This window comes from Heliangelus exortis, chromosome 20 (assembly GCF_036169615.1).
Source record: "Heliangelus exortis chromosome 20, bHelExo1.hap1, whole genome shotgun sequence".
NCBI lineage: Eukaryota > Metazoa > Chordata > Aves > Apodiformes > Trochilidae > Heliangelus > Heliangelus exortis.
In genome coordinates this window covers 3,889,042-3,905,092 of record NC_092441.1, presented here as the reverse complement: position 1 = coordinate 3,905,092, position 16,051 = coordinate 3,889,042, and the positions used below count along the sequence as shown (strand labels likewise).

At 43.2% G+C, this 16,051-nt stretch overlaps 1 protein-coding gene across 1 annotated transcript; it reads right to left on the bottom strand.

Moving 5' to 3' along the window:
- Window positions 1-3,450: 3,450 nt before the first annotated feature.
- On the bottom strand, window positions 3,451-15,879 carry CRLF3 (cytokine receptor like factor 3). The gene is made up of 8 exons (XM_071764309.1): window positions 15,681-15,879; window positions 13,038-13,245; window positions 11,156-11,243; window positions 10,520-10,697; window positions 8,938-9,160; window positions 8,160-8,292; window positions 5,439-5,551; window positions 3,451-5,115 (listed from the first exon to the last, which is right to left on the bottom strand). Exons 1-8 carry the CDS (start codon window positions 15,801-15,803, stop codon window positions 4,862-4,864), a joined length of 1,320 nt encoding a protein of 439 aa, XP_071620410.1. The 5' UTR covers window positions 15,804-15,879; the 3' UTR covers window positions 3,451-4,861.
- Window positions 15,880-16,051: the final 172 nt, after the last annotated feature.

Sequence of the window (16,051 nt, the reverse complement as noted above, 5' to 3'; positions counted from 1 at the left end):
TATAATAAAAGCTGAAAAAAGCCCTTTGTTTTCTATTTATAAAGATGCCTTTTCTATATGTACCTTTGATAGATTTTGAAGATACCCTGTAAGCTGGTTAAAAAGAAATTGAATGGTACAGTAGATGTAAAAACAAACCCCCAAACAAAAACAAAAACCAAAACAAGTTCAGTTGTTTTAAATGAACCATTGTTTTTACATTAAATGTTTTATTTGAAATCTGCTTTTGTACATAAAGTTCAGTAATATAAAATCTGCCATGATGGTTGTCCAGTCATTTTGTGTGCATGCAGAAAGGCCCCAAGCAGTACCTTGGATAAACTTTCTCTTCTGCATGTCTCTAAAATCTGGATACATTTTCTTCCTTGTCCAGGTTGTTTCAAAGGCAGCTGAGTTTCTGTCCAGTCAGTGTGTTATACTGGAGGGATCTGCATAAATGACCAGGGTTTTAGCCAGCTTATTAAAACTTTAATTCTCCTTTCTTGGGGGTAGAACTGAATCCCTGAGAGATGTTTCTAAGTTGTTTCTGAGAGTTGTTTCTAAGTTTCTATTACTGTTTAGAACTGTAATTTGTATAACTGAAAATGAAAGATATCACTCTTATTTCAGTTACAAAAATAAGACTTGAGAGTTTTTTACATGAAAATGGTTAATGTTTCAAAGAGATTTTACAAGATACTTAGTTTATTTGGACTGAAGTTTAAATCTATCAATTTAAAATAATGCTGCTCTGGGACTGCAGGGGTGGCTACTCCAGAACAAAAGGAGTAAGGAATTGTACTGCTTGGCTCAATGCTGACTTGAATAGCAGATACTGAAAACCTTTCTCCATGTTAATAATAATTCAAGGACTGAAGTCCAGGCTATGATAGATTCTGTAAGCTTGACTGCAGTTCTCCAGCATACTTCTGTCTCTTCAACTGGTGAGGTTCTTCTAATCTAGCTTTTAATATGTTCATGGCAGATTTTTTTATGATGTTTTGTATTTGGTGAACCCCAAGCTGGAACCTAATATATGACTTAGTATTTAATGCACTGAATTAAATATTCATATTCAAAATTGTTAACCACTTAAATGCATCTAACCTGAAGTGTATCTTGCTTTGATTTTGTCTTGAATGTAATCCATGAATCGGGGGTGGGGGTGTTAAAGATTCACTGCCTGGAATGAAGCAGTTGCAAATAATTTGAACTGTTCTGATTACTTCACTAATTACCTCAACAAACCCCCCAAACCAGCCATTTGATTTTACCTTTGAGAATGCAGGAACCATACTGTGAAGACAAGTTTGACAACAAAATTAAGAATTTCTTAATTCTGATTTGGTGCCATCATCAGCCAGGGCTTGGATGAAGGTGTTCCTGTTGGACCAGATCCTGGCTCTGAATCTGACACTGCTGGGTTCACAGTGGAGCAAAGAGCTTTGAGTGAAGGAGGTAAGAAATCTTCTTTCCATGACCCTGGTATCTGCTGTTCTTAACATGGTTGGCCCTGTCTGTGCCCTCTTTAGGAGATACACTCAGTATCTATTCAGTCCTCATGCAAATGGTGTATTTATGAGAGAAATCTGCCATGTCAGAAGCCTTATTTACTGGTTTCTCAAGTTCTTTTTTGTTTAAAGAGTCCAAGAAAATGGAGCAGGCTGCACGTAAAGCAGAACAAAGGGAAAAGCTGTGTGCTTGTTTAATCCCCTGCAAATAAAGCCCATTTTGAATACTTCTGCTTCTTGCTCAGGAGCAGTGGTCAAAAACTGCTGTGTAAGGGTTGCACCATTTAATGCAAGGAGCTGGAAACAGTCAAAGTGAGACACATCAGCTGTGATGGAACATTGAAGAAAATAGCTTACAGATGCTGTAGCTAATGTTTTAAAGAAGGAAAATTATTATTTCTGCAAGAGATACTTCTATTTCCTGATAAAGTTCCGATCTTAGTGGGCAAGTGCACAAGTGAGAAACCCCAAAAAGCCCTGTATGTGGGACTTCTGAGGGACAGAAAATAAAAATAAATAATTTATTAGACCATAAACAGTTGAGGGATAAAACTTTTATTTAAAAAAATTCAAATTTCACTTGACACATAAGTCTTAGTTGAGGTAAGTGAATGCACTAGCTTAAGAAAACTTTCAGGATTGGACTTCATAAGCAGTTAACTTTCTCTTTCTTGCAAGGCTCCAATACACAGAGGTGAAAAATTGTAAAGGAAGTGTCAAGTTGTCTATCTAGATAAACTGCTGTGGAAGAACAGAATTTCAACCTCTAATTCAAGCCTCTCCTGATTCTTTGCATATTTTGTTACTTTATTACTCAGGTCCCTTGCCCTGAGACTTCACCCCTCCCAGGTTGAAAAGGTGCAGCTCCAAGAGGTGGCTGGACAGTACCTAATCTGTGTTCTGGACAGCCAGGCTTAAGCTTTAAAATAACATTAAAAAAATAACCAACCCATAAAATACCAAAATACCAAAACAACAACCCAGGAGTGGCAAGTTGCCCTTTTTTACCACAAAACTCAAGACTTCTCTGGCTATCCTCAGCTCAGGGGGAGCCATAGGGGCCTCCTGTGGCCCTTCACAGTCATCTGAAGCTGCTTTGTATCTTCTGCACTGCTGAGGCATTACCAGCCCTGGAAGTACCTGAATTCAAGGCTTAAACTTATTTACTAATATGCAAGTGTAAGTTCTGCAGGACCAACAGGCAGGCAAAGCCCCTCTGAAGCACATGTAAAGGTACCTGACCTGTTGGTACCTCACAAGTGTAGGTATTCACAATTTTAGTTTCCATATGGTAAAAGTATTAAGTTACAGCTAGTACCTGACACCTGAAGTGTGTAAAATTACCAGCACTACTACATGGAGCAAGATTTAAGTCATTTGTTCACTGGAGTGCCAGCCTGATCTTCTCTAAACAGGACTGATACTGTTTGATCATCTCTACCTTTCCATCTTATAGGAAAATAACTATTCTTAAAGTATTGAAATATTCTTCACAGGATAATTCAATGGAACACTTGAAAGTACAGGATAAGCAAGTATTCTCTCCCTACTAATGAAATAGTTAAGCTTGAAAAACAGAACCCTGCAGGCTTTCTGTTGCTAACACTGGATTATGTTACCTGCAGGCATCCAGTCTTCCTCGCTTCATGTTTTACAGTAAATTCCCACCTTACTAAAATGTGCAACTATTTTGCATTCATCTGAATCTACTAACTTTTTTTTAAATAATGTGTCAACACATTCTCCTCTTCTGAAGTTCAAGAACCCCAACTGCAGATGCTTGAGGAAAAAAAATGCAGGCAGGTGACATCTTTTTCTATGACCCATGTGAGTATGGGGGATATTAATCCAATACACTTTTTATGCTGGCATAGAAGGTTAAATATACTATGCTGACACTGAGGAAAAAGGGGCAGAATGATTGTCTAGGTTTTATAAAAATACTGCTATTCTAATATGCTAAAATATATTTAATTTTAATTGACCTTGATCTAAGAATGCCCCTTTTAAGGCCCTCAGTGAGCATTCCTTTAAAATATTCTTTAAATCCAGTAGTATTGCAATCTTTTGATAAGGCATAGGCTCTCTGTGCTGAGCTCTTTCTAAATCTTAGTTGCTCCTTAGGGGAAATAGTGGTAACTTTGCACAACTTGTGAATTCAAAGTCAATTAATTAACCCTAACTTCTTACCCCATTCACCTTCCTGGAGCAGAGCTAAGTTGCCCCCATCTGCTGCATTTTGACTTCCATGGGGTAAATCTGTGCCAGCAGGGTCTGCCTTGAGCCCAAACTCAAAGCCCATCTCCCAGGGTGGATCTCCAGCAGCATCCCCACCTTGTGTGGGTGGCCCAGTCCCTCCCCAGTGCTGGAACCACACCTGTGCTCTTCTCTAGGAACCACGCTGGGATTCCCAGGAATCCTGCACATCAGAACAGCACTTCCCTGTTTTCTGCTGGACAACAGGAGGAAGGTTGTCTGCAAGTCTCAGGAGGACTCAGTGAAGAATGGCAGCTGCCATCTGCCTGTTGTGCCTCAGTCCTGAATGCTCAGACTTGCTGTCAGGCAGGCTCATGGTACATGGGATCCAGGGAAGCCACTGGGAACAGATGAGGAAAATTGTCCTGCTGCAGGGATGGGCCTGGGCTGGGCCGAGCGGCCGCCTTACGCTGCTGTCAGCATCACTGTGCAACTACTCTAGAAAATACATTCCAAGTGACAAGACAGAAAACAGTTGAAGAAATATCTGGTAATAAGGCACTTAGGTGAGACATGGACAGACCAGCTACGTCTTAAACCAGACATTATGGCTCAGACATCCTTGCTCTGGAGGAAAGAACAGTACCGTGAGGGGAAGCTTTGTGTGCAGAACCCACTGTCCATTCATACAGCTCAGGCAGCACTGGGGACAAGGAAGCACAGCAGGACATCACTGCTCTAAATACTTTGCTCTTTTAGGAGTGGTATAAATAAAACTTTGGTCCATTACCACTCCTCCACCCCCCCTAAACAGGCTTATTTCACAGAACAGCAGCATTAAGCAAAGTTAATTCCACACAACACACATGTACCCTGAGGCTAGAGTACAATGAAATACTGACAAAAATCAAGCCTGAAGGAAAAAAGGGAAAGGCCTTTTGGCCTGCTTAAACTTATTTGCCTATGCAGATGCCTGTTTCTAACTTTTTCCAGAGTAACAAATCCAATGTTTCACAATTATTTTTTTGAAATGAATCCAGTAGGAAGTACAATATAGTAGAGTTCAAGTAGTATAAAAAAGATTTCTGTTAACAGGTTGTTGATGTCAAACAGCTGGAAAACCAGGTTTTAACATTATGATTTTACAGCAAGAACAAAAATCCCTTTACTTACTGCTAGAACACCAAAACTTTCCAGCCTGGGTATAAAAATGAACATCCAAAATACAAAGAGACACAGCATTGGTCGAGTGCCCAGTCAAAGACCACTTCTCTGTTGTTAGAGCTAATGGTCACTCTAATCTTGAAGTTTCCTCCCTCAGTGCTGCAAGGCCCTAACTGCACCACTTCCATGTCAAACGTCACAGTTGATCCAGAAGTGACAGCAGGCAGCTGGTTTGTCATCTCCTTTCCATTTACAAATACTGCCCCTGAAACAGTCAAGATAACCAACATTATTTCTTGCTTTCCCTACATAATACACAATACCATGTCTCCCTATTTTTTTGCAAGCAAACAGAAAAGGAAAGCAACCCTGCCATGTTCCTCTTTCTCACATCAAACAGTTTGCACTAAGTGCAAGCAGGAAAAGGAGACCTGTGACCTCACCAAAGATTTCAAACGCATGGGCAGCGTGTACATAAAAGGCAGGTAAACTTACATGTGAGCTGGGGATGCAAAGAACCAGAGTTTTGGGGTTTGTAGGGGAAAAAAAAAAAAAGTCCCATCCTTCAGTGATGTGCTTCAAACTCACCATTTGTGCTGATGCACACAGCTTTATCCCTCTGCAAGGAATCGTATCCGTTCCACTGCTCCACACACACTCCCAGGCTGTCTCGTCTGTCTGGCTGTCCCACAGTTTCAATTCTACCAAGCAAAATCTTAAGTCAAACCTTGAAGCTCTAAATTAAAACATACAGTGAAATCCAGGCAGCAATACCCTGCCATACCAGACCTCTGTACTGTGCCCCGGGGCTCACAACAAATTCATTCAGCCTCTTTGGGAGATGGGAGTTGCATGACCAGAAGCCCCAGCAGCTTTCCCAACAGCTCCACAGAGCTAACTATTTATCTGCACCAAACATGATCCTGCTTCCTGCAAACTTATTATTATTATTATTATTATTTAATAATAATTATTTAATGACATTCTCCACTCTCACAGATCAGAGTCTTTTGCAATGACTTCCAGTTGTCTGAAACAACCAAAATGTGTAAAACTATAATGGTCTACACCAGATTACTGGTGAGCATCACATATTTTGGCAAGATGGCTGTAGTCTCAGCAAGTATTCAATAAGCATGACTAAAGCAGGTGGGTTTTTGAGCCCTGCTGTGTTCTGCTGCCAAGGGGTGTAGGTGGATGGTTGATGTGTTTTGGTGCTGGTGAGCTCTTGGGTCTGGAGGAGTGTGTAGGGTTGTTTGGTTTATTTTGTTGTGGGTTTTTTTTTTAAGAAATCAGCTGGATACAAATGTGTATTAAAAACAATGCCTAGAGGAGCATTTACAAGTCTGGCTTCTGCTCAGCTGGATTTAAGATTTTGATCCTGGGAAAGAATCTCTGAATAAAAAAGCAAACAAATTGTGCAGATGCCATGGGCCACAGTTCCTTTTGAGCCCCAGCAGCTGAGCAAGGCCACACAGTTTGTACACTGAAGGGTCTCCTGCATTTGAGTCCTTTCTCTAGTACTGCCATCTCTCAAACAGGTTAATTCACACTTTAGAGAGTGACTTGGGAAACTCAGGTGATCTTTTCTAGAAAAGAAAGCTGGTTATTTTCATTACAGCTTGAGAGAAAGAGCATTGATACACGGCTGCTGCCAAACAACAGAAAAACTTCAGCAGAAGAACTGGAAATTAAACCAGGCAGTAGATTGGCACACAATGGGTTAACTCTTCCAAGACAAACAGGGATGAGATGATTGGAACCATGTTTTACTTTTGTACTCCATTCATGTTTTCAGTCCCCTGTGAATGTTACTAAGATAGACAAAGCCTTGTACTGTAAAGCTAAAAAAAAACCCCTAAAAAAGTAAAAATCTAAGAAGCTTTTAATATGGAAGTGATGCACAATATTTTCCCAAAACATCTTTAAATTAGGTTTCAAATTAACTTTGGATTTATTCATATTTCCAGCTTTAATTTTGGAATTTACTTTAGAGTGGTGAAGCTTTATAAACAGCTATTCACCTGTAAACTTTGTGTACAAGGTAACATTAACTCATTCCATCCCTAGTTAAGGGAGCTTTTCTTGAGTTTTGTGTTAGAAATAAACGTTTGTAAAGCCACAAGAATGACCAGAATTGCATAACTCTAAGTAAGAAGATACTCTTGGAGCTTGGAGGAGGAACACGACTGATTTTTGAGGCTGTCTTCAATCTTAAGATTTGTGTCACTCAGTTGTTGTGGGCATGTGCCTGTCAGTGTTCTGCCATCCAGAAACAACCTCCTCTTGGACAAGAGTCCACATGACCAAAATGTAAAGCAAAAGCTTTTCATGTGTTACCAATAATGATAAAAAAAAAAAAAGATAAAAGGCATTGGTCTGAAAGAGAACCAAGGGAAACCTCAAAGTTCTGCCTTTAATTTCACAGGCATCTCTGAGCCAAGAGATCTTAAATCTAGCAACAGATTTCAAATGAAAGCTTTAGATCTTTTTATCCTGTCTCAGACAGGGCAACTGATTACCTCCTCTTACTACACGCATCTCAAGATAATTTATTATCAGGAAGGAAGAAATTAAACATTATAGAATAAGTTAGAAAAACATCATGAACAACCCTCTTAAATTGCCTTTGGGGGTTGCCTAGAGTATGGCAAGTAGCTTTTTATCCAGAGACAGATGGGATAAAGCTTCAGCATCTCTAAGAGCTGTAATTACAACTGACATAGCTATGAGGAAGCTCCTCATACCCTGTTAAACAGCATCACCTCAAGGACAGGACGACAGACAGCAAAGCTGCCAAGGTTTTTAACCACATTCTGTGTCAAATGAAAAGTGTGAATTTCACAAGATGCCTTCTTCACTCAAGAGTTTCTCCTGCCAGTTTCAAGCAGTAGAGACTGATCACCACTAATTATCTCAGATGCTAAAGCCACCAGTGCCAGGCTGCCATCCATACCTGTCCTAGCAGCATGCAGAACGTTTTCACAGCCAAAGTCATCAAAGTTCAAGGAGAGCCTGGGAAGCAAAGCACCCACTGACCCCAAGTTGAAAAGAGTTCACTCTTGTCTCTGTTTTAGATAGGTACAGATCCTACAAACACATCAGGTCTTCTCCTAAGGAACCAAGAAGCAGAACTAAAGAGAGGGAAGTTCAGACTTCACACAGACACATTACCTTGACTGGGGCTGATGGGCAACTCAAACATGTATCATGATTCAGGTTTAAACACAATTCAGATGTGATGGACTAGAAAAGGAAGCTTGACTCACAGGAGATGCACCAGACCACAGCTACCCAGAAAGTACTTGCCTGAATGTTAATGTCTGTCCACAAAAGTAAGTAGGAGCTTTGGAGTAGAGCACACCACACGACTGAGAATCATTCCTTAGGGCTATGTTTCTTCGACTGCTCAGGCTGTAACCCTCCAGACCAGTTGTCCATTCTTCAAAGAAGAAACAAAAAAACCCAAAACCAGCATGAACCTCAACCCAACCTGTTACTGTCCCAAAATCAAATCAGTCACAACATCTACTCAGTTTACCTCGTATGGAGCTTATGCTATGTTAAGAACAGGAGCTGGTGTTGCCCTCTTCTGATTAAGAGATTTCTTTTTCGAACAATTTGCAATTATAAAAAGCATTTCCCAGCTCACAGGGTTCACCAGAATTTCACTCTTTGCTGCAATGCCTGTCAAGTTATATTTGTAGGCAAAGGAACACCTCCACGACCCACTGCCCTTAAAAATTCACAAACGAAGAGAAAATTTAGGGTTTTCTCTCTCCAAGATAATGTGACTTGTTATGTGACTGCAGGTCATCCATCACTGCTTAGGCAGGGGTGACAGAGAAGGGAAAAATACACCTCAGTTCTGGCAGTTGATGCTTCCTAAGGCTAAGCAGTGAGCTCCTCGCTGGAAAGGCAAAGAATAAATTCTAGGATGAAGGGATAGCCCATCATACATTACACACACATCAGTCACAGCTGAGGACACCCCATCAGCACACCAGAAGCAGCTCCATAAGTCATTCAGCTCCAGAAATGCTGCACTGAGGACAGAGACTTGAGATGAAGAGCAAGGGCACAGTACCGTGGGGAACCAGGGTGGTCCGACCCATCTGAGGAACACTCCAGGGGCTCCACTCCTGTCGTCCATCTCCTCGGGCACAGACTCTGAACTGGTAATCAACATTTGGATCTATGTGCAGCACTATGAACTCTGTCTCTGAGCCAACATAGACATCTTCAAAGTGACTGGCACTACTCTTACGATACTGCAGTCTGTAATCTTGGGGTATAAAGTCATCATCCACCTAGAGGAACATTTATCACATTAGCAAAGGACCCCCTCTTTTTTCCCTTTCACCTCTGAAGCAGCAGATACCAGGGCAGGCTGGCAAAGGCAGCTCAGAGTCACAAGGTATTAAAGCACAGAAAGCATGTTTTACAGAAAATAATACCAGCATCTGAACCAACTAATACAAAAAGTAGTACAAGAATGATTAGATGACTGTTTAGGAGAAGAAATGTTTAAGAGAAGGCTTGTAAATCTAGCAGAGGCATAACAACATCCTTTAGTCAACAGCTAAAGACAAATTCTCAGGAGAAATTCAATGCTAGTTTTTAACAGCAAGGGAAACTCACTACTGGTCTTCATAAACTGTTCCAGGGAATGACTTCCCAATTCTTTGATATGTCCAAGTGAAAAGAGGTATTTTTTTCTCCACAAAAACTCCACCCTCTCTCAAGCATAAGAACTTGATTCAGGGACCTCCTCTATATCATAGAAGATCAGACATGTGATAATAGTGCCTATGGGTTTATAATCTGAGTCCACATCCTTTACAAGGTAAGAGTGGCTGTTGTAGAACAATGTGAGTTTGTTTAATGCTGCCAAGGAGCATACAGCTGTCCAACAACAACAAAACCACAAAGCACAGCAGTGATTTTTTTGTGTGTTGAAGAGAAGGGCTATTTGACCAGCTAATCCCAATATTAAAACCACAAACATGTTCAAGTGTAAAGCATAACAGAGCAGGCTCAGCCTCATCATGGACCTGCTAAAGCATCTTCAAAGGGAACAAAAGGAGCACCCCAGCAAAACCAGTCAGTGTCACCAAGAGTGTTTGGTGGCTGTTGCCATAAAATCAAACCTGTCAGAAACACACACACCAGGATTTCTTGGTCTTGTTTGTACAACAGCCTCCAGGTAGCTTACACTCTGCTATGTATTTGTTTAGTGGGAAGAGCATATGGAGGTGTTTCCTGCTTGTCCAGTGCCTGGCACTTGCTGCAGCCTGGGGAGCAGGGGCAGCAGGGTTTTCAGCTGCCCCTCCCAACTAATCCACACATAGGGAAGGAGATTGTGAGGCAAAGGTGCATTTGCATGTCAGTCCTTGCTGCCTGGGGATGGGAACAGAGTCCACCAGCAAGAGTCTGACACACAAGTGTCAGTGCCAGGCAAAGACCCCAGCACCAACCACAATATCACTTGATTACCTTGCCTTTAAATGGGGCCATTGCCATAAAAGTCTCTTCTAAAGTTTCTATCTACTCACTGGAGTGGACTATTGCTTTGAAGGTCGTACAAAATCCAGAATGAAAGTGGCTTTTTCAGTTTCTGTCAACAAAACTGAAACCTGAATGATTTTCACCCAGGATATTTTACCTACCTTACACCATCGGACCAAAATACCACCAGGCTTCTCCACAAATTCCTCCAGCTGCACAGGTGGGCGGGATGCCACAGTTCCATGTCTGAATATTTGATTTCTCAGGATAGTAAGAAGGCAGTCATCCAGCTGGGCAGATAAACAAGGCACATCAACCAAGGAGGGCACTTCTGGCAAGCTGAGAAAGGAAAGTTTGCTGTAATGAAAGGGGGCAGCTTCTGGAAACTCAGATCTTGTCCTTACACTTCAATCTGTGCAAAGTTGCAGAGTGAGAACAGCTGCAGAAATTGGCATGTGCATTTCAAACTTAAAAGACTCAGAAAACACTGTGTTTCAGCCCTAACCAGACTGTTTCTCAGTAAATACTCTGAAATACAGGCTGTTCCACACCAAGTGGTTTCACCATTCACAAACAAACAGCCTAAATTTCTACAGAACATATGGAGGTTGAAAGCTACTCCATGCTGTGACTGCCAGCCCGCAGGCAGCCTATGAAACAAACAGGACAGTAACACCTCAAATTAATTTTTAAGGCATTGGAGTGGAAGGCTTTTGTTCCAAAGGAGAAAAGATCCCCTGTACAAGAAGAGCACATGTGCTGCTGCCTCAGATGACCTCAGTGTGTCAGGATCTTACCTATCTAGCTGAATATGTAAAGCTTTTTTTGTAAAGCTGCAAAGTTTCTCATTCTGTTGTCCCACATCTCCATGGACTGCACTCTCTCCTGGAATCAAATGGTAAAAATAATCCTAATGAGAAAATGTCCAAGAAAGGCATTCTTTGCTTCAAAGAAGAACCAGTTCTGACACGAACAACCAATTAAACATGAGGCATTCTCAGCACTTTTGCTAGACTCTTAGCTAGAAAATACAATTACAGTTAACAATATAAAGCTTATCTAGCAACTCTTGAAGCTTCCTGCAGACACACCTACAACAGATGTAATAATTTGCCTCTGGCCTCAGACAGTAGCAGAACTGGGGTCAGATACCAGAAATCTGGACTATTAATCCTGTCTTCCACCTGCTTTAAAAGAAGAAAAAAAGCAAAGCACCCTCATTGAACAGAAAATAAAAAAGCAGGAACTTAAAAGCAAAAATAAAATTTCAGCCATTGTTCTGTTTGCTACAATCTAAATAGTTACTATTGTCATCATGAAGGGAGTATTCCATGCCTTTAAGTGTGGAGATAAACAGAAATTTTTTTCCATATAAAGTAGCATCACACACTTCAGCTTACAGAGACATATGTGCCATTCCCCTATCTGATAACTTCATGGCAATGTACAACATCAGCAAGCTCAGTCCTTTTCCAAATGGAGGATTACAAACATTATAACTCTCTAAAGAAAAGCACACATCATCATTGGCAGCAGGAAACTCAATAATGGTGGAGGCTTAACTCCTTTCTGACTCAGAATCTGCTCATTTTTACAACATGACTTAGTCATGCTTCTGCTACAGAGGGAATGGTGACCCAGGGACAGGAAGCATACAGCTACTCAGATTCTCAAGAGATCCAAGAGAAACTCTCATAAACCCCAGGCAATCTTTGTCAAGTTACTGGGATTTGGTAACTTGAGGCTTAAAGTAAACCCAAGGTGACTACCAGCTGTCCCAAAGGTTGTGATGCCAGGAAAAAGAAATCCAATAAATTAATTCTTAAATATTGTCACTAATCCTGTGAGCAGGACACACAGAGCCACCAGGCCATCGTGTTCTTTAAGCACAAAGCTCTTGTCTGAGTGGGAGCTGGGAGGTCTCCTGCCCGTGGGAGTCTGCTCAATGCACTGCAGCTCACAGAACTGAGATCATGTTGAAAGAAAGTTAAAGTTGAGACACGAGAACAATGTGAGGAAACTGCCAACATACTCATGGCTCAGACACGTTCCCAGTAGGTTCTGCAGTGGGGGAAAACAGTCAAAGAGTGACATTCCTTTCTGGCTAGGTATTAAGCATCAGTAGGGCACAAACTGGATCATATAGTAATAGTCCTCAGAAACATTTTTGTCTGCTTCATCCTCAGATGTTTTGGACAAATTTTTCCCACACAGTGGCCATGTCATTCCTCATGTTCCCCTTCAACAGTGAACATAATCACAACAAACAGGACAGACAAACTGTTTACTTCAGCTGCTATTCCACTAAGACACAAATAACTTTTATTATTTTTGATTTTATTATGGTATCCAAGATGCACATAATTTCAAAGTAGTCTGACATACCCCTCTTCCCAGAATGGAGGGGAGGACACCTCTGGAGTGAGACATTTCCTGCCCTTATGGAGAGACTACACTGCCATATGTACATCCTGGGACTGGAGTGAAATATTAAAATATGGATTTTTAAGAGATAATATGGATCAGCCTCTCAGTACTTCTACCCAGCTTTAGCCTTTGCTTAACACTTGATATGAGAATCCAAAATGAGCCAAACAGGCTGATCCTAACATTCCAGTCTTTGAAAGAAGACACACACCAGAAGGCAGAGCTAAGACTTGTGATCAGATCCTGCCTTACCTTCCCGGAGCAGATCATCAGCTGTGCTGACTCCATGCTCTATTAGCTTCTGGCACTCATCCAAGGGTTTGATGCTGTCTTGTTCTATAACATCCACTTCCTGCAGCAATGACATCAGTCGCTCATCCAACAGCTTCCTTAGGGTCCCTTTCAAATCATTAAAATGTTGCTCAAGTACATCTCTGGTCAATGTGGCACTTTCTCTGATCTAAATTCAGGTAACAGGAAAGGAGTCAGGATAAAGGCAAAGGCCATGCACACCTATTTTTCTAAACCACTTCATCTGCATCTGCTGGAGAAATCCTGCACGTGAAGTCAGCTTTAAAAAAAGGGCCAATGGCAGTTAACAAACCTGTGTTGTCATTTTTAGTGACTTTACAGCAGGGAAAGAGGCAGCCTGGGCAAAGGGAAGAGCACATTAACTAAACAAGATAATCTCTGAGGCTGAAGCTAAGTACAGATTGGGCTACATGTATTTCAATTCTGACTGCTTTGCAGGTCTCTCATCTGCCACCCCTGAGGAATGTTGTAACCCCATTAAAAAAAAGAAAAAAAAAAAAGGCATCATATACAGGTAATCCTCATTAGAAAGAAAAAGGTATCAGACTTTCACAAGACTAACTAGGAGCAATTTCCAGGGCCTATCACTTCACTAGATTCTTAAAAACCTCCTAGAGCTGCTTTCTTTTCAAATAGCCACCTTTGAGTTGTCTGTGCTCCAGGGTTACAGGGGAGGGTGAAGGTCAGAAAGTTCCAGTTTTGATTCCGGAAGAACTAGACCACAGAAAGTTCTAAAAGTGTTTATTAAAACGCTTGCAAACTTGCTGAATCAGACTTTTAGGGAAGAAAAGACACCTGAACGCCTCTGATGTAAGGATGCAGGAGTCAGAAGTAAACATCTCCCAATGAACAACTTTTCTAAGTCACACACACCAGGAAATGCTGCAAGATGCCCACTGTCCTACACATAATTTCTAGATCTTTAGAAGTACAGACACCCAACACAGGAAGTTCTCTAGTTAGGTAAAATAAATTTCCTCTTCAAGTAACATTCATGAACATCTGCAGCTGCCACTGCACTTGGTTTCCCTTCTCTTGTTATTTCAATGCTTGAGAAAAAAAAGGAAGTACTTAGGTTTGTGAAGAGATGGGGTGGAGGAAGACACAACAGGCACTTCTCTCTGCCCACTGCATTCAGATACAAATTCAGTAAGACAAGAATTTCAGATGCTATTAGCTAAGCAGAAGAGGAAATGCAAGTCCCTGATCATACAGAGCTTGTGGAAAATCAGGTCCCATTGGTCCAAAAGAAAAGGATGCAATGGAAGTGTCTAAAGAGCTTTCCCTTCACAGACACCCACCAGTCCCCAAATAATAAATCTGCCACTATCTGAAGATGTTCAGCACTTCTGGACACAGGGAATTCTTGGTTGTGTGTTACATGGCTGAGTCTTTGCACAAGAGTGCACGGTCACAAAGATGAGAAGAGAGATAACAGAAACATGCACACAAGCAAAGAAATTCCCCCAGAGTGGAAAAGAAAAAGCAGGTAAGCTAACTGAGCACTCCCAGCCTCTGCAGAATCCCTCTCAATGCATCTGAGTTATCCAACAACACTCTGAGAGGATGAAGTTGGGATTAAAGACAGTCATGAGCAATTCATTTTCTTAAGTAGCTTGTGGTTTTGAAGATGACTAATTTAATTTGAGTGCCTGCCCACATTCACAGTAGCAGGCACTAACCTAGCAGATCTGTAGCAGGTTTCTGTGCAAGTGGCATCTGCTTCAGAGACACAATCAGGTCACCACAGAAACATCTGCTGAGTTTGGGTTTTTTTATTATTATTATTATTATTTATTTTCACCTTGCAGAGTTTAATCAAAGATAGTAAGACACTGGTTCTAGTCTCCCTGCCCATATCTGCATATCTTATCGTGCATCTGCAGCGTGGAGTGGGTGGGTCACCAGCCCCAATGAAAACTCCTCTGGCTTCAGCACACAGCTGCAGAAAAACCAGCTACCCGGGATGCTGGCAGCACCTGAAACTGACCCACGGAGTACGTGATCCCGGGAGCGTGGGGCATGGGGAGAGCAGGGCCCAGGAGAGCAGCCAGGCTGGGCAGGGGTCTTTAGGTGTGAGGGCAAGGAAACAGCCGTGATGCCCTCTGTCAAACAAACCACAGCATCCCAGCCACTTCGGAAAACACCGTGCCTGTAGACATCGTTATTGGCGCCTAGAAATCCTCTGTCACCCCAGGAAACCGGGCTCAGCTCAAACTTCAGCTCTCCCCCCTCCTTCCCAACGCTGTTTGCATCCATCCCTTCCCAACCCCTCACCTCCGGCAGCCGCAGAGCCCACACCAACACCACCTCCCCACGCAGGGAAGCTCCAGCGTTACCCAGCCGGGCACAGACCCCGCAGGGTCACCGCCCGCCCCGCGGAACCCCCTGAGGCTGCCCCGCAGGCCCGGACACACCGCGGGTGTCACCGACTCCCACCACCCCGCGCCCGGAGGGGCCCAGCCGGGGTCCTGAGCCCCGCCGCCGCCTGGCGACCCCCGGGCACACCCGCCCCGGGCGCTTCCCGGCCAAGCGGAGCATCTCCGGTGAGTCCCGTCCCGTCCCCTCCCGTCCTTTCCCCACCTGCTGCCGCGCCTGGTGCAGCCCCCGCAGCCTCAGCTCCAGCTCCCGCCGGTAGCTTCGCGCCGCCTCGATGCTCTCCCGAGCCTCCTGCAAGAGGAGCCGCGCCTCGGCCTCGGCCTCCATGGGCAGCCGCGGCGGCGGGGAGCCGGCGGGGCGGGGCGGGCCTGGCCCCGGAAGGGCCGTACACCGGGCACCGGGCCCCGGGGGCGGAACAGGGGAGGGGGAAAGATGGCGGGGAGGGGAGTGGCCCCGGGGCGCTGGCAGCAGCCACCAGGGGTGAAGGCGGGGGTTGGGCGGGGGTGTGGGGCTGAGTGACTCCGGGGCTGAGAGACTCCGGGTTTCCGGGGCTGAGAGGGCTGAGGCGCTGAGGA